Consider the following 25,273-nt stretch of genomic DNA (forward strand, 5'->3'; position numbering starts at 1 on the left):
TCACCAACTGACCCATCCTGAGAGAGAATTCTCCTTTCCCAAAGCGAGCCGCATCTGAGTGGGAGGAGTTACCGTGAAGGAAATCCTCACATACCTGGGACAAGGGTAAGTCCTTGACTTATGACCACAACTGAGCCCCCCAAGTTCCCTTGCTAAGCGAGACAACGGCCAATGGATTCTCCTCCCTGGGTTACAACTTTTCTTGTCCCTGTTGTTAAGTGAGTCTGGCTTCCCCGTTGGCTTGGCTCGTCAAGAAGGTTGCAAAGGGGGAAATCACATGACACACACACACCCCGGGAACCGTCATAAATATGAGTCGGTTGCCAAGGGTTTGAATTTGGATGACCTGACCCTTGGGCTATGCTGCAGTGGTCATTTAAGGGCAGCAAAACGATCATTAGTCACTTTTTTCAGTGCCGCTGTAACTTTGGTCACTAAATGAACTGTTGTAAGTCAAGGACTACCTGTATTTTGTTGGGAGGAGACGCAAATGTTAAGACACGCCACCACCACCCTGCCGCCCCCCCCATCCAGACCTCCTCCTGGCAGACAGAGGGCTCCATAAAACCCATTGCTCAACTGGAGCAAGCCTAACTCAAAGAAAGCAAGCTGTCGTGGCAAGCCACCCCGAATGGCCCATATAAAGTCCCTTCCCACCCCATACCTGTAACTCACCTGCCAGTTCTTCCTCTCCGAGGCCTGCCTCCGTCCCTTCCTGCCGGCTGTAGCGCAGGCTGCGGTAACGGCACACAAACTGCGTCACCACCCTGTTCACCAAGCGCTTCACCTACCAGCAGATGAGACCCCCCCTTAGGAGCGGCCCTGGGAAATGCCGCAAAGAAACCGCCGTGCCCACGGGGTCCGGAGGGCAGAGGCCAGCTCCTTTCCACGCTCACCTGCTCTTTGCAGAGGTGCAGTCCCAAGGTGAGCAGGATCTTGTCCATATCCTTCCTATGCAGGTAGCCGCAGAAATTCAAGTCGAAGTAAACAAAGGCAAGGAGGGCATCCAAGGGCAACACGGTGCTTGGGTCCAACTCTCTGGGCTAAGTGTGGTATATATAAATATACAGAAGCCTGATGATGGCAGATGAGATTCTGCCGAAACATTGCTACAACTTTAAAAGCACAACTACAATGACGTGGGAAAATACCCAAACAAAGCTGAATGCCATACATGTAAGTACCATGAAAACTTAAGAAAACAAATATATATATATATATATATATATATATAGCACAGAGTGAGATTATCTCCTTTCTCCCCCCTTTAATATATATATATATATATATATATATATATATATATATATATATATATATATATATATATATATATATATTAAAGGGGGGAGAGAAAGGGAGATAATCTCACTCTGTGCTCCGTTTCACTGGTCCAGATGCCAACTTTATAGACTTGAGGTCCCCAAGCCACCAGTGGCAACAACAAAACAGATGCCCAATACGCATTTATCACTGGTCACATTGCTGAGACAAGCTATAAAATGATTCTCCGTCAGCAGCAACTATCAGGGTTCAGTGACGTTACTGGGGCACCATAAGGACCCTCTGTGGCGCAGTGGTTAGATTGCAGTACTGCAAGCTACTTCTGCTGACTGCCGGCTGCCTACGATTTGGCAGTTCAAATCCCACCAGGCTCCAGGTTGACTCAGCCTTCCAGCCTTCCGAGGTGGGTAAAATGAGGACCCAGATTGTTGGGGGCAATTATGCTGACTCTGTAAACAGCTTAGAAAGGGCTGGAAAGTACTATAAAGCGGTATATAAGTCTAAGGGCTCTTGCTATTGCTTTCCTGTAATTCTCATTGGAAAATGCACTAAATCTCGGATGCTACCCAAGATAAAGCCTGATGGGACTGAGAGTGTAGTTCAGAGGACCTTTCTTAGAACACAGGAAACGTCCAATTCTGGACTTCTAACAAAAAGTCACAAATGAGCCTAAGCCAGGATTCCTAAACTCATTCACTAAGGCAGGGGTCTGCAACCTTAAACACACATTACAGATTACCATTAAATTGCTCCTTGTACACATGCATAGGTTTTCCTGCAATGAGATATTGCCAGTTTTGACTCTCCCTTGTTCTGACTGGGTGTTTACACTTCTGTTAACTTTTTGCTTGGAAAACTATTTCAATCGACTGCATTTCACAGAAGAGACCCAACTTCGCTACTCATCAACGGAGGATCCCAACAAGGTGTTGATGCTGCAACCGCAGGAATTACGGAAGTGCCTGACTGAGATGGAGCCATTTGGACCCGATTCCCACAGAAAAGAAAACAATAGGAGCCAATAATTTAACAACTGGTGTGGCTGGGTGGGCTTGGCCAACCCAATGTCACTCACTCTCACCCAGTCACCTCCTCCTCTGGAATATGGAGCCAATCTCCGTCCTCTGCCATCACCTTTACCTTCCCAGGCCAGGTGAGGAGTGACGGGGAGGGGAGGGACCAGCCAGAGGTGTGGCCAGCCGACAGGGAGCCGCAGCAGAGGGCCCAAAGAGTCGCTTGTGGCTCCAGAGCTGCAGGTTGCAAACCCCTGTGCTAAGATTAACATGTAGCATTGTGCACATCATCAAAAGAAAGAAAGAAACGAAGAAAAACCCAAAGCAAGCTACGGTTTGACATGCTGTGAACCAGATCAACACAAACTAGGAATCATATTGAGCTGGGTGATTAAATTAATAAAGATATGGGAGGCCCTTGATGTGTCTTTACAGTGTTGAAAAATATAAAGTATACCTACATTCTAGAATTTAGGGGTTTGCACAGATCAGTCCTCTGGAGATTCCCCTCAATTACCTAGCCTAGCCTAGGATGAACAAAATCCAATTTCTGAGAAAATAATTTTGCCACCATCTACACTCTTTATAAATTCGTGCAAATTTGCCTGCTAAAGATGATTTATGGAATTAAATCTCAATGAAACCGGCACCAGAATTAGTATGTTACAAAGTCAGCAACATTCCCCAAAAAACATACTATGGTTTATACCCCAGTCTTCCCAAGACAGCTAATTAAAGCAGGATACATCCTTGAAGAAAAGTCAGACATAAACAAGCAAACCAAACTTTGAAGAAGAGCTGGCCACTAACCATATCGGGAAGGGAGGAAACCTCAATTTCTGACTGGTTGGATGCAACGGATCTCACTTCAGCATCTTCCAACTTGACACCTGTGGAGAAGGCAACATGACCTACTTCAGAAGCTGACTGTCAACTCTGAAGCGAGCCTGGCGGAAGCCATCTTGTGCTGCCTCGTAGTTGCCACGAAGCCTGAGGTGGGGAAGGGAGGGTGGAAATAGACAGCCCGGCTAACAAGTCAAAACAAAAAGTTTTCCTGTGGGAACCAAGGTCATTGTAACAGGTGGCTCTTGAAGGAGGAAAGGAGCCTGCCATCCGTCCTAATTGGACAATGTGATTGGTGACATATGGGAGGGGGGATTTTTGCTCTTTTAATTAGGTGAAAACCACGGGAATGGCTAAGAGTTGGTTTTCACCGGCTGTGCTGATACGGTGTGTCCATAAACATGTTGTTTGAAGGATCTACCTGTGTCAGAATTCTGCTTTCAATGGGCACATTACTTGGAACGTGACACTGACTGGATCCATTCAGTGTCCTTAGCCAGACGAACATCTCTTGAGTGTACAACAAATGCCTTTAAACACCCCAAACCATCGCAGTCTGGAGACAGCCCTGAGGTAGCCGAAGACTGACCGAAGGCCATGAAAAGAAACGTGGGAATCCTGATTTCCCCGCAGAGAAAAGCCAAGGGACTTTCATCTTGTCTACAACTAAGGACAGTGATTAGGGCAATTCTCTGCAGCTAATATGTGTCCTTACCATGGAGTCAAGGTTAAACGAAACAGTATTGCGCTTCCCAGGCTGCTTACCAAAATCCTCCTCTTCGTCCTCTCGTAGCAGCAAAAGGTCATCTTCCATGCTTAGCTCACAGAGGTCGTCGGTGGAATCCTTCACTTCGGCTTTGATGCTGACCTTCTCTTCCTTGGTTGCATTGGCCCCATCTTGATTTGGGGGCTTCTTCTCGGCCTCCCCAGTCCCCTCTTTCTGCACGAATGGAAAGGACAATATCTGTGCCATCCTCCCCACCAAAAAAACCCATCTATTACCCAGTTTCCCCGAAAAAAAACACCTACCCTGAAAGTAAGTCTAGCTTGATTTTTTACACGTGTTTCCAATATAAGCCCAACCCCCAAAATAAGCCCTACTGAAGATCCTACTCCAGAGTGGATGGGTAAAAATTAAACTAGGGTCGGGATGGGGGAGGTTGTGGAGCTGTCCTACTACTTACCTTTGGACAGGTGTAGCCAGGCCTTGCACACCCCAACACCTGCCTTGCCAGCCCATTTCTTCTGCAGATGGCAAAGCTGGCAAGGCTTTCCTGAAGGCCTCTGTGGCTGATGACAAAGCTCCGGATCGATCCAGAGGTCTGTTATCTGCTGCTGAGGCCTCCAGGAAAGCCTTGTTGACTGCAGAAGAAGTTCCTGAAGGCCTCTGACAGCGAAAAGGAGGCTGGGGGGAAACACGCACAAGTGAGGCTAGTCAGCGGATGACATCCCCCCCAAAATAAGACCTGGTGCCTTTTTTTGTGGCAAAATATATATATATATATATGACAGGGTCTTATTTTGGGAGGAAACACGGTATCCTTCACAATCGGAAGAAAATGCAAACCGTGCAATGTCAGACAAGGTGAGGAGAGGAAGCAACTGGCCTAAGATGGGGGGCACCCAATTGTACTGTAAGGCCTGGAGAGTTGTATAGACGTACTTGAACTTCCTTCTGGTTACTCTCTGGTGCATCTTCTGTTCCGGGTTTCTCCTGAGGTTCCTCCTTCAGTTCGTTCTCTGCTTCCTTTTCAGATTTCGGCACTTTTTCTGAATCGGGATTCTTGGCCTCTGGAGGCTCCTCCTTTTCCGGCAGGGCCAGGAGTGCCTTATAAAGCTTGTAGCCAAAATCCCGCTGGAGCATCTCCTGGAAAACCTCTGCCATCACTGCCACCTCGGGAGGGGGGAAGAAGGAGCAAGAGAGATCAGGGAGCGAGAAGCTGGGAAAGATCTCGAGGCCTAAACTAGGGAAAGGCTGAGCGTCCACACACCTATGCGGGGCACGCCTGGTTTTAACAGATTGGGGATTCAACAGGTGGAAATCTGCTGGAAGGGGATACGCTCCGATAGGATGCTGGCATCAGAGGCTGAGAAGACCGAGAAGAGAAGGTGCTGAGTGGGCCGGTGGGACATCGGCATTGGCAGAAACAGCACTGGGAAGTTGGGAGGCTCAATCCAGTGGCATATGCCCCAGTGCTACATGTCAACCCTGAAGCTGACCTAATTGAGGCCATTTGAAGACTTCAGCACTGATGTCAACTAAAAAGATACTCCTTTAGTCTTTTTAGCTGCCAGAAAAGGGGAATCGGGGGGAAACAAGGCATTCTTGAAATGCCTAGATAATCACCTCGGTAGCCCAAAGTTGTCGGAGCGTAAGGAGGTTATTGGAGAGCATGATGGATGACTCTTGGGAGACGGATGTGTCTCATTGGGGAAGTCACATCCAGGGGGTGGGGGAAAGACCAGGGTCAAGGGGGAAATGTATGATGTGATTTAGTATCAGCTGTACCCAGCCACGCGCCAACATGGCAATTTCTAATAAAACAATTTACTTTTTCTGAGATGTAGCTAGAGAGTTTTGATTTGGATGAGGGTGGATTTGTTGGACCCCTGACAGCTGAGACACTGGAGAAGAGGGACAGGAAGGGGAATAGAGATAGTTGGGGTATTGTAGTCAAAACAAAATACTTTCCCTCGAGAATCAAGGGTGTTCCTGTGGGTGGGGCTCGGGAGGAGCAGACTGGAGTCACCTAGCACCTGGACAATATCCTGACTGGACCATGTGACTGGTTGTTTTGGGAAAGTGACAAATTTTTAATTAGGTGAAAACCCCAGGGAAACTCAAGAGCCGGGTTTCCAAGCCTGTGCAATATGACATAGCTAATAAACTCATTCTTTGAGGAAACTACCTGCCTCAGTTTTGTGTGCTACAGGTATGTTACCTGGAACCCTGACATTAAGGAGAAAGGGTTGGTGATGTACACCAGTCCATAATAGTTAGGTAATCTCTGGCTTTAACATGTATTGCATTTTCCACTTCTTCTACTACAGGATTTATTTCAGTTTATTTTATGTCTGCATTTTTAAAAAATCATGAACATCTTGATACTCAGACCCTACAAAATCCACTTTCCAACTCTACTCTGTCTTCAAAGGTCCCCACCCCTTGTTTGTATTCCTCCTATTCTGCTGGTGATTCACACGGCGCTACCTCTTCCAAGCTCTCTTGATTCAACCTTATGGCTGGAAGAGAGGGAAAACCTAAATGCAAACGGCTTCTTAGTAGCAGTAGCCAATAGTAGGCTTTGTCATAAATGCGAGGTCCTTTGTGCTCTCTGTGCTTGGTAGTTTTCTTGCAGATGTTTCATTACCAAATTAGGTATTTCAGTTTGGTAATGAAACATCTGCAAGGAAACAAAGCTCAGAGGGCCCACAGTTCAACTCTGAGCTATAAATATTCTCTTCTATCTTAATCATAAATGCAGGGGAATTCACATCATCGTGCACCCCCAGAACCTAACCTTCTAATCGGATGGGGGCATCTAAGCAGGCAGAGCCAAGCCAGATGAGGGGGCCAGCTACACACACACCCCCGAGAACTTCCACAAAACCTACCTCAAAGGAGAGCTTCTCCCGCTGCCTTCTGTACTCAAGCAAAGTGTAAAGAGAGATGTTGGTGCAACTGGGCTGCCCATTTTGCAGTGCCAGCTGAGGGTAAACAACTATGGCGGGTTCCAGTGGAGGAGCTGGGATCTCTGGTTCAGAAGTCGACGTCTCCAGAGCTAGCTCGGGGACTGGTACAGCTGAGTCCATTTCCTGCTCACTGGCCTCCATTTCTTGGTCCGCAGCTGGTTCTGAGGTCTGTTCAGTTTCTTCCACCTGTTTGGAAGCGTCATTGTTAGAAGGCAAAGCATCAGTGATATGAAGGTTGAAGATCCAAGGGCTCCAGCCAAAATCCTTCCAAAAGTGGCCACCATACTGTAACTCAGCCAGAAAACTATTACAAGTTTTGAAGAGGAGAACAAATTAAATCAAATTTATAGTTTTTCGTTTGGTTCTCATTGACTTCTTGGCCCTGATCTGGCCAACTTTTAGGAGGCAGCTACTGGTGTTCTGCTCAAAAGCCAACTGGGTGACCCTCAGCAAGAAAAACGCTGTATGTCTTGAATCTATTTCAGGGCTCTCCAAACTTGGCAACTTTAAGACTTGTGGGACTTCCACTCCCAGAATTCCCCAGCCAGCTACAATCTACAGGTCTAAAAGTGGCCAGATGTTGGGAAACCCCTGACCCCGTTAAACAGAAATATGCTCTCAAGAGCCAAGAATGTCTGATTTCAATCTAAAGGCAAGGCCAACAATCAAATCACAGCTGTCCATTTAAACCAGGGGTCCCCAAACTTGGCAACTTTAAGACTTGTGGACTTCAACGTCCAGAATTCTCCAGTCAGCTGTTGCTATGCTGGCTGGAGAATTCTGGGAGTTGAAGTCCACAAGCCTTAAAGTTGCCAAGTTTGGGGAGCCCTGATTTAAACTAACCGAGGTCATAATAAAGCTAAGGTCACAAAACATGCCATCTGTGGAAATCTCAAGGAAGCCGGATATAAAACACAACAAGTCCATGTATAAATGGGAAGAAATGGGTTAGGCACCAAGGCTCTCTCTTCCCTTCCACCCATCATCTGAGAGTGACCCCCCCCCCAATTCCTTCCTGCTCAAATGAAACCAGGTCAGACCCAGGTCGAATCCACTCTCACCGCCTCGCTTTTTCCTTCCAAAGGTGCTGCCGCTTTTTCGGCTTTCTGTTTGCACGAGGTCTCCCACTCTTCAAGGGATGGCATCAGGCTCCAAATATCTGGCAGGAAAACCACCGTCTGCTCCTGGTAAGACGGGTTTCCCTCACGCAGGTACCTGAACTCCGCCAACCGGTACCTAAGGAACATCAAGGGCAGAGAATTCAGATAAAAGCAAAAAAAAAAAAAATGAACATTTCCCAAAAGGGGTCAGTCCCACCCATGGGGGAGTTCAGCCAGAGATCAACGGCAGCCTGGATGCAGAGCTGTGTGCTCAAAAGGGCCTGTAAGGGGTTGAATAGCACTGTATGGCTGGAAGGGACCTTGGAGGTCACATAGTCCAACCCAGTACCCAAGGCAAGAGATTTATAGCAGCCCGGTCAAAGAGCTGTCTATTTTGGAAAACCTCCCATGATGGGAGCACCCAGTCCTGGGAGGCAAATTATTCCATTGATTCATTATTCTATTAGAAACGTTCTCCTTACTTCTACATTGCATCTCTTTTTAACAAGTTTCCACCCATCACTTCTTGTCCTGCCCTCTGGTGCCCTGAAGAATAAGTCAATCCCCTCTTCTCTGTGACAGCCTCTCAAGTACTGGAAGGCATTTATTATCATATCCTCCCTGACTTTCCTGGCAGGAGCTAAAAATATTTGATGATTAGAATAGGGTAGGGTAGGGTAGGGTAGGATAGGGTAGAGTAGAGTAGAGTAGGGTAGGGTAGGGTAGGGTAGGGTAGAGTAGAGTAGAGTAGAGTAGAGTAGGATAGAGTAGAGTAGGGTAGGGTAGGGTAGGGTAGGGTAGGGTAGGGTAGAGTAGAGTAGAGTAGAGTAGAGTAGAGTAGAGTAGAGTATTGTAGAGTAGGAACAGGAACAAGGATAGAATAGAATAGAATAGAATAGAATAGAATAGAATAGAATAGAATAGAATAGAATAGAATAGGAATAGAAATAGAAATAGAAATAGAAATAGAAATAGAAATAGAAATAGAAATAGAATTAGAATTAGAATAGAATAGAAGGGACCTTATATAGGTCATCTAGCCCAAATCCCCTGCCCAAGCAACAAATCCTACACAATTTCTGACAGATGGCGGCCCAGTCTCTTAAAAGCTTCCGGTGATGAAGCTCCCACAACTTCTGAAGGCAACTTCTGTTCCATGGGTTGATTGGTATGTCAGAAAATTCCTCCTTATTTCCAGGTTGAATCTCTCCTTGTTCAGTTTCCATCCATGATTCCTTGTCTGGCCTTTGGAAAATAACTTGACCCCTTCCTCTCTGTGACAGCCCCTCAAGGATTGGAGCACTATCATCTCACCTCTGTTCCTTCTTTTCACTCGACCATAAAAATGGTTCCCAGAACCATCCTTCATTTGTTTTAGTCTTTAGTGTACCTAAGTAACAAACTTACTTTTGTTTTTATTTTTCATACAATCTTGTGGGGCCACATTACCAACTGCCCAGGGCCACATGTGGCTCGTGGGCCATGGGTTGACACACCCGCTTTAGGTAAACATGGAACAATACTCTGCTGTACATCTGCCTCAATGAGACTCAAGTATTGGGGCAGGGGAGGTTAGTTATGCCTTCCTTGTGGCTGGACTTCTGCCCAGATAGAATTAACCTCAGGCAACAGACTCTTACTACACAACGGAGAGCATGGATTTCTGAGAAATGCCACACGTGGCAATGCTTCACGGGCCCCCCAATTCCTTTCTTCCCAAGTCTGATGCTTCCCCAACAAGTCACATGCGCAGCCTGATTTACACAAAATAAATTTGGTTGCCATGGTTATCTAGCACAAGGAAGCTATATATAACCGTACTCCTTCCAACTAAACCAAAGCACTCCAAGTTCCAGCCTTTTTCCTCACTGCTGATTGGGTGGAGGTTAGAGCATGTGAAGCCTTCTCTGGCTCCTAAGAGCTCATGCACAAAAGCATGTGCAAGACCTCCAGAAAACCAGAAGCCCAGGGTGCTTGACTGACGGGGAAGGATAAGGTGGCGTCTCTGAAAAGCCCACAGGGACACAAAACCAACCAAAATCCTCCTGCCTGGGCACCGTCAGAAAGCTCAACTCATACTGGTACCCATATCCTTCTCTTGGCAATGGTAATGGTAGACATTAAGAGGAAGTGAAACAAGCCAACAAATAAATAAACAAACAAATAAACGGCAGGCTGGAAAAATAAAGTGTGCCCTTGGCTCACAGAAAGGCAAAGACAATCTTACAATTAAAGAACAGAGCATCTGTTTAGGGCCCTCAATTTTGTACAAATCAAAGGTCTTTTTTTTTTCTTCCTTTGGGCAACATGCTACACTCTAAGAAGCAGTCAGGGCAGGGTGGAAAGCAGGTTTGGATTTATTTCAGTTGAAGTGCAATTAAAATAACACAAGGTAAACACTACGGATAGCATTACTCCTATTTTTACATTCCTTACATCAATTAAATATTATAATTAGAAAGAAAATTTTCTTTAAAAAAAAGATTTCTGTAAGTCTGCTCTACAACTTGCACAAAGTCTGTCTTCTAGGCCCCGTATCTCTCTACTCCCATCTACTGATTCCTGCTGATCTTATTTTCTAATAAAAATGTTATTTAATTTATACAATTTGTTTTCAGGCAATCTAAATATACATTAACCTCTAATGTCAGAGGTACAAATTATCCTCTAAAGCAGAGGTCTACAAATTAGACAACTTTAAGACTTGTGGACTTCAACTCCCAGAATTCCCCACCCAGCTGGCTGGGGAAATCTGGGAGTTGAAGTCCACAAGTCTTAAAGCTGCCAAGTTTGGGGAGTCCTGTTCTTAAGCAAACCCAGTCTTCCTTTTGTGTTGTTTTTTTGGATATCCAGTCATGCAGATCCAACTAAGGCTGCAAGACTTTGGCAGAAAAGTTCAAAAAATCCCTCCCCGCATCTTTCTTGTAGAGTGTCATGCAATAACACAATTTGTTACAAAATGCACCATCTAGTGGCCCAGCTGGCTATTTATTCCTTACCTTTTGAGGCTATGGAACAAGGCAAAGGACTCTAATGCACCCCTTGGAGTCAAAATAAAGGAAAACATTTTCAAGACCGATAAACGTACTGCCACATCAGCGTCCATGGACCAGAGTCCCTCAAAAATTATGGGAAGTGATGATACAGTAACGGCCTGACACCTGGGTGCCATGCAACATTCTTGCTTATGTGTCTAACGGAGACTCTTAGTCCTTCAGATCAGGGTGGTCCCAAAGGTGCTTCTTCAAGAGGCAGCTGGGCTTTGTTTTTCTTTGAAGACGTTTCGCTTCTCGTCCAAGAAGCTTCTTCAACTCTGACTGGGCGGAGGAGAATGGAAGGATTGATATTGCAGAATGCAAATGACCAGCTGTCTGCAAGGGGTATCAGTCCTTCCATTCTCCACCCTCCAGTCAGAGCTGAAGAAGCCTCTTGGATGAGAAGCGAAACGTCTTCAAAGACAAAACGAAGGAAGTCCAGTTGCCTCTTGAAGGAGCACCTTTGCGACTGACATGACCTGGAAAACGGAGAATCTCTACTGATTTTTAGCTCTGCACTTTGGGATGAACTCACCGTTCAAATGCCGCCGGAGTAGGAATGGATTTCCAGAAAAATTACGGACTACAGGAACCATTTGCACTTCAGTTTGAGATGCAGGCGACATAGACTCACCCCACCCCACAGCCTGCGCCTGGGTTCGTCAGGAAAGGGACTCAGGGCAGAAAACATATTGCAGAAAGCACAGCTCCAACTTCTCAATAAAAGAATAGGTAAAGGTAAAGGTTCCCCTCGCACATACGTGCTAGTCATTTTCGGCTCGGGGGGAGGGGCTGTGCTCACCTCCGTTAGAAAGCCGAAGAGCCAGCGCTGTCCGAAGACGTCTCTGTGGTCATGTGGCCAGCAGGACTAAACGCCTTCGAAGGCGCACAGAACGCTGTTACCTTCCCACCCAAGGGGTCCCTATTTTTCTACTTGCACGTTTTTTTACATGCTTTCGAACTGCTAGGTTGGCAGAAGCTGGGACAAGTTGACGGGAGCTCCCTCCGTGACCCGGCGCTAGGGATTCAAACCACCGAACTGCCAATCTTTCTGACCAACACGCTTAGCCCCTGAGCCACCGCGTGCATCCCTCAATGAAAGAATAAGGTAGATTAATTTCACAATGGAGGTAACCGAGCTGAAGACGCTTCTTGGATGAGGAGCGTTACGTCTTCAAAAGAAAAACCAGAAAAGTCCATTGGCCTCTTGAAAAAAAAAAAAAACACCTGTGGGACCTTCTTGCTTAGAGTTGCTTGAATGAGCCAGGACAGCCTTACAGGCAGAGATTCCGCCTCTCGCTCCATCACTTCAGGAGTCTGGCAGCATCTTTCCTGACTACCAAAAGGGGTTAAAAGGCGGAAGGGAATGTGAGCTGCAGGTCACTCCCAGGCGCAAGGAATAGTGGATGACGATGCCCCTAATTTGCTTCCTGCATTGTCCGTTCACAACAAATCCCCGGACTCAACAACCACAGCAAAAAGGACGGGGGGTGGAAGGCACAGCTCAATGGCACAAGACTCACCACTTCATGCAGGGGCTCAAATCCAAGCCGATCTGGGCCTTGACGCAACGAATGGCTGTGAGGATCAGGACGGTGGGGTTCGTAGCTGGGTCGGCACCATCCAGGGAAGGGGACCACTCTCCTCCCACAAGAAGCAGCTCCTCTGCCTTCTTCCCCAGCAGGAACTGAGGAAAGAGAAGCTGATCAGGCAAAACACCAAATGGTCCCCTGCTTTAGATTTTATTTTGGGGGGGTGGGGGGGGTGGAGGAAGCTCCCAGGGAAGCTTTGCAGACAGAACTGCTCTTTGTCGATCAAACCCCGAGAAGGACAGAGGAGACATGGAGGGGACTAGAAGATCTTTTTTCTTTTTTAAGGTTAGATTAGGATCGCTTTATTCTCCCTTTGGATGTACGCTAATTGGCATACATGTTGAATTGTGCCTTCTGGGTATAATCGAAGGTGAGTACCCTCTCAAAAATAAAGTACTTGATTATTCATATACTAACAGCGGCACGAATCTCACTGGCACAATTTTGGAAAATGCCCAACTTACCAACAATACACATTATTGTTCAGAAAATTTACGAATGTGCTGAAATGGAAAGGCTTCCACTAAAACTAAAAGGGAAATATGATTCTGAATATTATTCGATTTGGGATAAATGCTACAACTGGATAGACCGTAAGAAAAAAAATGTATAAAATGAACTCAGGAAACATATTACTACATATATGTCTAATGACAGGAATTAATAAAATATTAAGTTTTATTTCTCTTTCTTATTGAATAAGTTATATAAAGGATTTATTTACAAAATGACAAGTTATAATCCAATAATAAGAGACTATAAAATAATATATAATATAGATAGTATTGAGTTTACTAGGGATAAGGAACATTTGCCATCCAATATATGTCATGAGTTACCTAAATCACTATCAAATGTATTAGAGAGAAATACGATTTGTGCTGATGTCTATTTGTATGATTACTACTTTTTTTATTCTTGTATATTTGTATATTTTAATCTTTTGTGCTAAATGAAGCATTTTTAAAAACTTAAAAAAATAAAAATAAAATAAGAGAAAATGAATTCTCGTTGCATACAGCTCTCGAAGGTCTCCACCTCCAATATACATTACATAAACATGACAAACTAAATACATATAAAATTATGCATATACCCACATATATGACACAGAGAAACAATATACCCACATATATGACACAGAGAAACAACACAGTCTAGTTCAGGTGTCTCCATGTATGTACATGGCGAGAAAAACGAATCTCGCAAGTACCAGACAGATGGCACAGGGAACAGAGCTGTTACAGAATCTGGTTGTCCTGCTAGAAATACTTGGAAACCTCCTCCCAGAGGGGAGCAACAGAAACAGACTGTGAAGTGGGTGTGTGGGGTGTCTCACAATGCTTCGAGCTCTAAGCACATAGCGCTTATAAGGAGCATCCTGAATAACAGGAAGCGAGCTTCCTATAATCTTCTCGGCTGTCCTCACCACTCTCTGTAGGGACTTTCTATCTGCTACCACCAAGCCAAACAGGGATGCAGTTTGTTAAAATGTTCCCGGTTGTGCCTCTGCAATAAGTGGCCAGAAGGAGAAAGATATGCTCTCCTCGTTCGACACGCAGGTGCTGTGTTTGCACACTTCACTAAGGATGACGCGTGTGGAGACCAGTTCAGATTGTTAGTTATCTGCACCCCCAGATACTTAATACTGTTGACCACTTCTGCAGCTGCATCCTTGATACTGAGTGGAGTATGACCATGCCAACTCTCTAAAAATCCACGATGATCTCCTTCGTTTTATTAACATTTAGAACCAGGTTACTTTTATTGCACCAGTTCACCAGAGCCTTCAGACACTGCTTTTCACAAGGATGGTCTAGATATCCACCTGCCCCAATGCAAAATGTGGGTCTATGGAAAAAGACTGGCTGACGAAAACAATTCTATGTGGAAGACAGCCCAAGAGGCAGCAAGGATGTCTGATTCTACATCCCTGGTTGATGGTGAAGCCAAGAGAAGTTTCAGAAGGGGGCTGCACTCTTTTTTTAGACTGAAGGGTATCTTTATATGATATCCTAGGATCACAGTGTAAAAATGGGAGGGCCCCGTGGTTGAGAGCCGTAAGGCTAATTGATTTTTAGAAAATGTACAGTGAACAAACCCTTGCCAGATGAACTAAGAACTGTTGAATTATGGACAGTTACTTCCTTCTTTGGTGAGCAAAAACTTTCAACCTATTAGCTAAGACTTCTTAGCTGCCCAAAATAAAAGACAAGGTGAAGCCTACAGAATGAAAATGAAACTGAACTCCCGAACAACTCTAGCCCCTATGACTGCTCCTTACTTATTAAACACCCCATTCTATCAATATAATGATCAAAATTTGCAGGCAACACCTGCATTTGGATACAAATGCAACCCATTTACATTACTTCCAGCCAATGTTGCTTACCTTAATTTGCTTTGTGGGATGTTCAGGGATTTCCCTCTGGTCGCTGGGCTCCTCAATATAGAGCAGACAATTGCGGTAGAATTCCTCAATGCCAGGAGAAGAGAGCAGCAGAACCTACATCGGAGAGCAGCGTGAGTGCAGCAGCAGAAAATCCCCCCCAAAAAATCCACTACCAAAACTTCAAACAAAAGAAGACATCAATGCGTGAAAATCTCAGAGAGGCTTCACAAGTTAGAGAGGACGATGGTGGATTTAATTATGGCATTTGAAAAAAAGTCATGTTTTTTATTTCATCAGCAAAAGATTATTGGTAAAGTAGGAACCAATGGAGAATTATCTGCCTAACCGAGTTAGAATGTCCACATTCTTACTCTGGTTTAAAGAGGTACTGAAACTGTTTCATGCAAACCTTTTCCTTGAATTATTCTGTTCTCTGATTTTGAGATTGTTTTTTTTTAAAAAAAACAGGCCTGCTTTTCAATCTGTGTTTATTTTAACACTTGTTATCTGAAAGCTGCGATAAAAGGGAGTAAGGGAGATAGGCAGTTAAGAAGTGTGAAAAATAAACAAAAAAGAAAAACATTGCCTTATAATCACCTTTATAAAATAAACAAGATTTTACTAATGCAGGAGGTTTCCACGCAGGCATAGTAATTTTATCCGTGCTCCCAAAAAGGAATCTGGCGGAATAGTTTGCAAGCAACATATAAAGCACCTACCCATTTATTTCCTAACTAGTGTACTTAGAATATTTTAAACTAAAGACTAAAGAGAAAGGCGTTTAAATGGATTTAAACCAAGAAAACACAAAAGAAGAAACACTACAGCACGGGGGCCTTGATCACCCAACATTCAACCACAAGATAAATTTATGCAGCAGCATTTGTTGAGAAGGTACGAAGCATTAATTGAAATGTGCTTCTCATTTCTGCCCAAACAGCCCCGCAGGATTCAGTTTCGCTCAGCTCAGCTCATTAAAACTATTTGCACTTTCTCTTGGTCAGCTATGAGGCTCCTGCTGTTGAAGAGAACGGGGTCCCAAGTGTTCACCTTGGCACTGAATGCGGGATTGGCGTCCTCCGGCTGAGCCTCCGGCTTGGTATCCTCTTCAGTCGGAGACAATTCTTCAGCAGGACTGGCCACCTGGATACGACTAGGGTGCTTCAGGGTCAACGGCTGGTTAAGAGGGAAGGTGTCCAACCAGCAGAGGCGGACATCATAGAATTCCTTGGGCAACTGGATGTTGCAGTAGCGCCTCAAGATTTCCATGGCATCACAGAAGGGGCTGCCAAGACACAGAGACCAAAACAAAGGACCCCCTTTTTATAGGACATCAAGACTCCCGCGGTTTGTCTTACTCAGAGCAGGTGGAGGGTTGAGTTTGCAAACATTCTGTGATGACCCAAAGGGGCGTGACACAAAAATAACAAAGTCACAAAAGAGGAATAAATTCCCTTTAATGCCTGCGACTTGGGCCCCAATGTCCAATTATCCTCGGCTGGAAATCAAACTTTTCCAAAAACAGTCTATGAAGGGCAGGAATGCAGTCCAAACCCAAAGTAAAGATAATTAGAAATAAAAAAAACCAATAGAAACCACACTGAAGTAATTAACACGGCAGGCCAGGATGGTAAATTGCAGACTTTTAAAGGATAACTCAGCACCCAGTTGGGAGGATGCCAAAACCCATTCTAGCAAGGAGCTGTTTGCAAACACCCCACTTATATCCTCTTCTCCCAGCTGCAACTAATGAAAGGGATCAGGGCCTTTTTCTCTCCCATAAGCCAGGTTGCTCCCTTCTCCGTTCTCCCCTGCATGCCCTAGGATGAAAAGGGGATAGTCCTGGGTCTTCCTCTGAATGCCCAACTGGACTGTGCCCTCCCGAATCACCAGAGCCACACTCCCACTCCCTGTCATCTGCTCAATCTCCCCCTCAGAATCAGACTCCAACAAGCATGACACATTCATTGGAGCATTCAAATCAACACACTTCAGTCAACGTTGACAAGGCTGGATGTGTTTGTTTCCCATATCTAAACCAAACAGGGGCCAGGCATTCACCAAGCGTCTCCACAACACCACCACCCTTTTTCTCTTTTACAAGAGGCCAAACCTATGCTCTATTACTAATGCGTCCTCGGGGCCTGATAGTGAAATCGTGCACTGCTCTTATCTTGACCAATACTGAAGTCTCCTCAACTTCGCTCCTCAAAGGCTTTGATCCTGAAGACTCTGGGAGTTGCAGGCCAGCAACTCCTGTCCAGTAATGGAGATATTGGGGGAGTGTGTGTGTGGGGCAGACCAGTGGTGGGATTCAACTTTTTTTTACCACTGGTTGTGTGGGTGTGGCTTGGTGGGCCTGCACGTACATGCACCAAACGCGCACTTTGCGTGCGCGCAGAGGGTTTGCTATTGACCTTCTTCTGCAATTCTTCACTCTCCCTGTGTGTTCAACAGCTGTGGCGTGACAATTCTCTGTGGCGCGCGAAGCAGCTGAGCTTCGAAACCAGGAAATAACCGTCAGTATAGAGCAGAGGTCTCCAAACTTGGCAACTTTAAGACTTGTGGACTTCAACTCCCAGAATTCTCCAGCCAGCATAGCATAGTTGAAGTCCGCAAGTCTTAAAGTTGCCAAGTTTGGAGACCTCTGGTATAGAGCCTAGGCGGGCAGAAAGGCCCAGCAGCTGATCGTCGGAGCGAATCCAGTTCGCTCACAGATGATCCTGGGAGCAACTGGTTCAGACGAACTGGGCCGAACCAGTAGAATACCACCCCCAGGAGGTCTCTCACTTGACCTCATATAACTCATGCACAGCAACCATTTCTTTCTCCCCTGCATTTGGGGCCAATCACAAGGCTCCCGTTTGCTCTTACCTATTCACAGTATAGCAGGCCAACTGGACTCGGTATTGGGGTGGCTCGTGCCGCGGCTTCTTTGCCACCCAGGGCTCATTACCCTTCTGCTTCCTCTTCTTGGAGTCAAAGTCATCCCTAAAATGGAGAACAATTTGTTTCACCTCAGCCACAGTTACATGCTGCACTGAAATCCTGTTTGGTTCTCGGCAAATACAACCTCCGGTACAACTTGGAAGGTGGGTGGGGAGAGAGAGAGAGAACGTGGATCGCCAACCAGTTTGTTACATGGAAAGTAAACTGTCTTCTCTGAGGAAAGCAAGCAATCATACAGGACATGTAATGACTGCACCCACACAAAAGTGGTCATTTTTGGTCAGAATTTATGCTTTTGGGGGGAGCTCTCCGTGAATGACTTTTCTGAGACTGGTTTCCTATCGCAGGAGTCTTCTATTCAGCGTTGAACCAAAGGGAGGTTTTGGTCAGTTGCCATGGCAGTTTTAAATATTATGGGTACCAAAGCCCAACCCTGCTGGACCATTCCATGAAATCTACCTTGGGAAGCATTTACGGCCATCTGTAAACCCCACAGGGTAGTGATGGGAGTTTTAACAGGCTCTCCTTGGTCTTTGGTCTCCCTACCCACCTCCTTCGTGGGACCCACTCATCTATACTACCTGGGGCTCTGTGTACCAACTGTTGCCCTATGGGGACAACAGGAAATGTACAGAAACCCATGTGAAGCAGGGAAAAGCATGGAGAAACCCCTTAAGGACCATTCTGCGCCTTCTCTAAAATAGAAAGTGGGTGGAAAGGAGCAAAGGAACGCCAGGGAGGAAAAGCTGGGACCCCGTGAAACAAGGGACCTGAGCTCAGTGGGAAAGAATATGCTCTGCATAGAAAAGATCCTAGGCTGGATCCCTTAAGCTTCCATTGAAATGTGTCAGGCAGCAACATGACAAGGGATCCTGGATCGCTGCTAAGAAAAGCGGACCACCCTGCCTCTAGAAGGAGAAATCTTCTCCCCAGGAAATAGGGAAGGTTGCTAGATTTGCATCAAGAGCTTTTCTGCCCGGAGGCAAAGAGACAGGTAAGTACAGGAAGCTGCACCCCACGGACTGAGAGACCAGCTGAAAGGCAAAACACCCTCCAGGGGAAAAAGGGGGCAAGAAAGGCTCCTTGGGAAAGTGGGAACTCACACGATGTGGTGCGACAGGCAGGATGCTGTGCCAACACCAAATGACCCGCTGTGATGATGCTTACCATCTGCCTGACTCCTGCCTGCCTTTAGGACCTCGACCGGCGTATCTCCCAAGGTGGCCCAAATGGAGCGATGGAGACGTCTGGAAGAGGCTCATTGCTGGAGAAGAAACACACTCAGCCTTATTTTCTCCTCCTCCAAGGAGAACCGATTTGCTTCTAGGCCTTACACGCCAGATCAGCCATCGCTGGTTCCAGGTTACACGCACCTGGATGCGTGCAACTTCATCCACCTCGTGGGGATAAACCAGGACGACAAAAATCACAGGTGTCCCCAAATGCCCTTCAATTTCTTTTTTTTGGCAACCATGGCCCCCACAAATAACACCACAGCCCCATCTAGATAATTTACCAGGATTACAGACTTCTCTCATGGTCTAGAAAAGCTGTTTGTTACATTATTCCCTTCCATAAATCAGAATGAATAGGGAAAAACTACTTAGAAAATAAGCCATGGCTTCACATTTTCCATCTGGTTTCCGAAAGAGTTTGTCCCTCTAGCTTCCTCACAGGAAAATGCCTCTCGGGCTCAAGATTTGAACATTTAACACTCCACCTCCGATCGGATTTCTTCACCCTACGATGCTGTGTCGCTAGCACAACATGCAGTCACACTTACGTTTCTGGGGAAAGAGAGGTGGGATCCGGTGTGGCTGGAAGAGCAGCTGGGGCTGAGCCCCCAGAATGCCTTGCTTCTGTCCCAAAGAAGCTACATGGAGCAGAGGAGTGGGGGGCTTCAGAAGAGGCTGGGGGGGAGAGAGAAATATATATATATATTTGCCTGATGATGGCAGATGAGATTCTGCCAAAATATTGCTACAACTTTAAAAGCACAACTACAATGACGTGGGAAAATACCCGAACAAAGCTGAATGCCATACATGTAAGTACCCGCGAAAACTTAAGAAAACATATATATATAAATGAAGAATTCGTAACAAAAGTAACTTTGCTTACTGAAAAACTTCCAAACCGTGAATGAACAAACGTTTCATGAATGAAAAGATGGTTTTGGACCTACCCCAACTTAGCCCTCTAAATCAGGGCTGTCAAACTTGATTTCATTGAGGGCCACATCGGGGTTGTGTTTGACCTCAGGGGGCCAGGGTGGGCATGGCCAGGGTGGGTGCCCGTGGTGGCCTGAGCACTCAATGTCACATGTGTCAGGGGTGCCCGTGGTGGCCTGAGCACTCTGCCAGCAAAAATGGGCTCCCATGTTCCGTTTTCACCTGTGATGGCCTCCTGCAACCCTCTGCTAGCAAAAACGGAGCTCGGGAGGGTCTCGCATGCGGCCCTCCCAAGCTCCGTTTTTGCTGGCAGAGGCCCCCTGGGCCGGAAACTTCTCTGTTTCCGCTGGCCAGATCGAAGCACCCCATGGGCTCGATCTGGCCCCCAGGCCTTGAGTTTAATGCCGTAAATAGAAACAATCCTTGGCTCCATTTGTTGAAAAAGGTAGAGTTTATTAGAGACCAAGTGTGTTGCAATAGTGTATAGCCAAAACTGGGAATCATGCACCAAACTCCCTAACTTCTTTTCCCTCCCTCAACTGTCTCTCCTGGCCCACCCTGGTGTAACCCTGATGTTTTCATAACAGATGGTCCAAGGGCACCTTGGAATGCCCCTCCTCCTTCGAGCTGGGTGACCTTGAGGCAGCGTCTCAAGAAAGCAGAGCCCTTACTTTCATTTTCCCAAGCATTCCCTCCCCTTCATTCCTCCTTCCCAGTTCATGGCACTCTGTCACAAGCACACAAAAGGTGGCAGCTGACAGATGGCTTATTAAATTACTCTTGTCTTACCCACAATAACATTCCCTGCCATCTGGTTTCTTTGCCACATTAACTAGGATACCTTCCACTGCTTTGCCACAAGTCACAGCAAAGCGCTAAACAAAAGTGTTGACGCCCCGGGTCATAAGATTAGCACCATGACAGAAACCAAAGCCCAAATACCAAGAAGGAATCGCTTCATCCACCTGAAGAGCAAAACTGGCTGCTACCTGATTGGACAAGGTCTGGACCTTCAAGGCATTCCAGGGCACCGATTGGCTGGGGTTGTAAACAGCTTTCACCAGCACTTTCTCACCAATTTGTGGGATCCGGCCTTTAACAACGCTTAAAAGAAGAAAAGACAGAAGTTTATTATTTCTGTTCGGCACAGCCTCTGAGAAACCTCACAGTTCCACTTCATAAGAAACGGCTTAGACTCCAGTACTGATTTGCCTTCCCTGACTGGCACTAGTTCTCTGTGATCTCAGGCCAAGTTCCTTCCATCGCCTACTCTCTGATCAATCTTTTCACTGGAGGTGTATTAGGTATGCTTCCTTCACAAACACACAAAGTGTGTGTGTGTGGGGGGGGGGGCAGAATCACATTTCAATGCTCTAAAGCTTTGCAAGTAGAAGCTGGCACAGGAAAAGCTTAGCTAGAAACCCTTTTTCCCTAGACTACTTGCATTTTTCTATCAGGACGTATAACGATCTGTAGTAGATTACACCCAATTCCAACAGCAGAAGCAACAGCGATAAGCAGCCAGGAGTAGGTGATCCTCAGACCTGAGACGCAGCCCCTTTACTGCTCCTTCCAAGGCTCACGTAAGGCTGAAGAGTGGCAACGTTACACTGTCCTCGAGCAGCCATTTGAGGCCGGCTTCTGTCTCTGCTGCTCCGGTTTTACTCACCTTAGCTGGAAAAAAACTTCATCATCCACCACGCCAAAATAATCATGAAGACTGGTGACAATGCCAGTAAAAACACGCTGCTTCTCTCCTCCCTAAAAGCAGAGAAAAGCACTGGAATTACTTGGCCGAGAATAAGCTCAAATGACTCTCCTCGGATAATGACCACGCTGTCCGAGGCCAACCAGCACGTTCCCTAACGCTGCAAGTGGTACCTTTGTATGAGCCTAGTTCACTTTCCTTATCATTCTTTGGAACTCTGAACCACCCAGGGGGCTCTTTTAGGTGGAGAGGACCTCAAGCCTTTACCCACTTCCTAGTCAACCAGCTCCGCTTTATGCCCTCTGCATCGGCTCTTTAACACTGGCGCTAAATGCCATGGACAATTAAATGCTAAGTCACTACTCAGATGTATAGCTCTTCCTTTTAAGGTTGAATAACCCAACTTCTAACTTCCCTTTTCTGTCACACTTGAAGCATTTTATGCAGGTTAAGCATAAACGTGCACCTTCTGCCACAATGCGCATGAGGACCTGCACAACGAGTCTTGTGACAGTCTTGGGAGAGAAATAAAACACAGGAAATGAAGAGTTCAGGCCATATATTTGTGCTGTTTCGCCTTTGCCGTTGCTGCAGCTTCTCCCTATAGCTAAAAATCATCCGTGCCTCCACTTTTATCAAAGCCGGAAGGAGTTAAAGCCAGGTGCCTGAAATATCAGGCTGAGCGATGGAGATTTCCAGAGGGTTTTTACCTCACATCTGGCTGAGATTCGGCCTAAGAGAGAACGGACCGGTTCCTCTTTCCAAAATATAAAGTTTTTGGCACAAGATCAGAAGTGACCAGAATCACCTTGTAACCTGAATCTTTTTGTAGAGGTAAAATCCCCAAATTGTCCCTTATCAAGAGAAGGAAAGAATATCAGGATATCACCGCCTGGCAACTAAGAAACCCATCAGGGAAAGCTAGTGAATTCTCTACCTGAAGATGGCGTGTTGCTTGAATGATATCTGCTGAAATGGGAGGATTTAATAGACCCGGGGCAGGTCCCAGTAGAGAGGCTGGCTGTGCTCCTAGGAAAAAGGACTGGGTGTCAACATCATTGGAATCCACTTGAAATCAAGTATTAGGAGGCAATGGATACATTTTATTTACCAATAAATAGTCCTCTTAACCATTCTAGCCACATTCTTTTCCATACAACTACAACTTCAGCCTTGTTATATTTCTTTCCCAGTGAAAGTAATAGAAGCCTGAAGACGGCCTACATAACTTTCAAATGTTGCATTATTCGATTTGGCCACAGATCCAACCCTATGTAGTATTCGCTGACTACATACTGGTAGTTGCAGCCACATGAAATGAGTCCATGCTTATAGTTCAGTTTAGCAAGCATACTCTACTCTTCCCAATGTATTGTCCCATTTGGGAATCATAGGAGTTTGGCTCCCAAAAGAGAGCCAGTTTGGTCTAGTGGTTAAAGCATCAGGCTAGAAAGCAAAAGATTGTGAGTTCAAGTCCTGCTTTATCCATGAAAGCCGGCTGAGTGACTGCCCACCTCATTTCACAGGGTTGTTGTTGCAGGGAAAATAGGAGGAGGAAGGTGTGTTGGATATCTTCACCCCCGTGGGTGGTAGTCCTTGACTTACAACCATTCATACATGACAGTCCTAAGTTAACAACGGCACCGGAAAAAGTGACTTTGGACCAGTTTTTACATTTACGATCTTTGCAGCATCCCCATGGGTCATGTGGTCAAAATTCAGGTGCTTGCAAACATCATGTATTTATGACAATTTCACTGTCCTGGTATCATGTGGCCATTATTTGTAAGCTTCCCACCTGGCTTCCCAAAAGCAAAGTCTGATTTACTTGCATGATTTACTTAACAATTGCAGTCAGCTGTTTGTCAACTATGGCAAAAAAAATGTCCTAAAATGGGGCAAAAATCACTTCACTGCCTTGCTTAGCAACAGAAATTTTGGGATCACTGTGGTCATAAGTCAAGGACTACTCGCGTTTTTAAAAATAATAAAGGCATAAAAATAAATGCAAATAAAAAGCATATTTGTCTCCTCTGAGAATCATAAGAGTTAAAACCCATTTAAAGGTGCCTTAAACAGGAGTCCTCTTGAATCCCCGTCTCATTCAGCCCCTTGGCATCAATCTCTTAATCACAGTTCACAACAGTTGCAGGACTTACGTTTTGTTACTTCAATATGAGAAATTTACACCACTAAAACCGACTGGAGGCTTCCAAAAGTCCCACCCAAACCCTCCGGAAGTAGAGCAGAAATCCCCATTTCACCCACTTTGCCCAGTTCTGGCTAAAAAGCCACCCAAAGGTTGTTCCTCCTCCTCCTCCTGCGGCTTTACTGGCAGGGAAGGAGAAGGGAAGAGGCCCCAAGCCGCCCCCCGGTCCCAGGCCCTGCAGGGCAGCCTCACCCCCAGGCAAGGCCTCCAGGAGGAGGAAAGGGGGAAGCGGAAAAGGGGGGTCCCAGGTGGGGAGGGAGGGGCTCCTTGGGGGACCCACCTGGAAACGACCCCGGGGGGCTCCTGGAGGCTGCTGGTCCGCAGAGGCTTCTGCCGCTTGAACTGGGCCATCTTCAGAGGCTGCAGCGGATCTGTTGGGGTTCAAGGCCCAAAACGTTACACACAACATCCCGAAGGAAAAGCCCCGCCCAAAAGGAGGGAGGGGGGGCGGGTGAGCCCGTCTAGATGCCCTCGGGGTGTCCCTACCCCCCCACACACCTGCCCAGGTGCTGCGAGGGAGGCGGAGAGGGAGCCCCTTCCTGCTCCCCGGGCCACTTCGGGAGACCCAGCCGGGCGAGGCCACCCGGGGCTGCCGGAGGGAGGGAAGGAGAAGCCGGGCGGGCGGGAAGCTCGGGAGGAGCGACGTGTCTTCCAACCCCGCCGCCTGGCAGCCTGGCCTACACCGCGGGGTCGTCGTCGTCGTCACCCTTCCGCCACACGCCACACACACACACCACACCACACAAACACACCACACAAACACACACGGGGGGTCCGGGGGGGCTTCGGCGGGCGCCTCTCTGACGGCTTTGAGGGGCCGGGAGGCGAAAGCGGCCAACGGGCGCTCAGAGGAGCCAAGAGGCAGATTCCTAGCGCGACCCTCCCCGCCCGGCGCGAGAGATAGGACGCGCGGGGGGGGAGGCGGACCCACCTGAGGCGGCGGGAGGGCGCCCGGCTGCGACCCCGGGGACAAAGGAACCCGGATGTGCGCCTGAGCGGAAACGCCTTCTTCTGCTTCCCCCCCCCCTCGCTCTGGAGGGACCGGAAGGGCGCTCTTGCCCGGATTGAAGCGGCATCCGGAAACGAATGGGAAAGCACCGAGGAAGGCTCGGCTCGGTCCTCCCAGAGGGGAAAGAGCGTCCCTACTCCAAAACGGACCCTTCCGGGGAGGCGGGGGCACGGAGGGAGGACGGCCCTCCAGGTGTGCCTTGGTTACACATCCCAGCATCCTGGGCTGCTTCGGGCGGGAAGGATGGGGAGACTCCCGCAGGTTGCACAGCGCCT

The 25,273-nt window shown here is 46.9% G+C and overlaps 1 protein-coding gene across 3 annotated transcripts in view; it reads right to left on the minus strand.

The window, feature by feature from the left end:
* The window catches only part of LOC113445895 (cell cycle and apoptosis regulator protein 2), a 31,044-nt gene extending 5,984 nt beyond the window's left edge, over positions 1-25,060 (minus strand). The window contains exons 1-18 of one of the 3 annotated variants that reach the window (XM_087938648.1): positions 24,921-25,060; positions 24,270-24,360; positions 22,718-22,809; positions 21,742-21,833; positions 21,062-21,176; positions 19,685-19,811; positions 19,069-19,165; positions 17,827-17,943; positions 16,003-16,237; positions 14,953-15,066; positions 12,492-12,655; positions 7,895-8,069; positions 6,756-7,019; positions 4,804-5,034; positions 3,906-4,080; positions 3,108-3,187; positions 897-1,043; positions 676-787 (exon numbers count right to left, since the gene is read on the minus strand). In XM_087938648.1, coding sequence (XP_087794774.1) covers positions 676-787; positions 897-1,043; positions 3,108-3,187; positions 3,906-4,080; positions 4,804-5,034; positions 6,756-7,019; positions 7,895-8,069; positions 12,492-12,655; positions 14,953-15,066; positions 16,003-16,237; positions 17,827-17,943; positions 19,069-19,163 — 1,909 coding nt within the window. In that variant the 5' untranslated portion in view covers positions 19,164-19,165; positions 19,685-19,811; positions 21,062-21,176; ... (2 more) ...; positions 24,270-24,360; positions 24,921-25,060. Of the gene's footprint in view, positions 1-675; positions 788-896; positions 1,044-3,107; positions 3,188-3,905; positions 4,081-4,803; positions 5,035-6,755; positions 7,020-7,894; positions 8,070-12,491; positions 12,656-14,952; positions 15,067-16,002; positions 16,238-17,826; positions 17,944-19,068; positions 19,166-19,684; positions 19,812-21,061; positions 21,177-21,741; positions 21,834-22,717; positions 22,823-24,269; positions 24,385-24,487 lie in introns of those variants that run through there. The other 2 variants (XM_087938649.1, XM_087938647.1) reach the window with 2 other exon arrangements.
* Positions 25,061-25,273: the final 213 nt, after the last annotated feature.

Source organism: Pseudonaja textilis, chromosome 9 (genome assembly GCF_049901715.1).
Source record: "Pseudonaja textilis isolate UNSWEBS1 chromosome 9, rPseTex1.2, whole genome shotgun sequence".
Taxonomy (NCBI): Eukaryota; Metazoa; Chordata; class Lepidosauria; order Squamata; family Elapidae; genus Pseudonaja; species Pseudonaja textilis.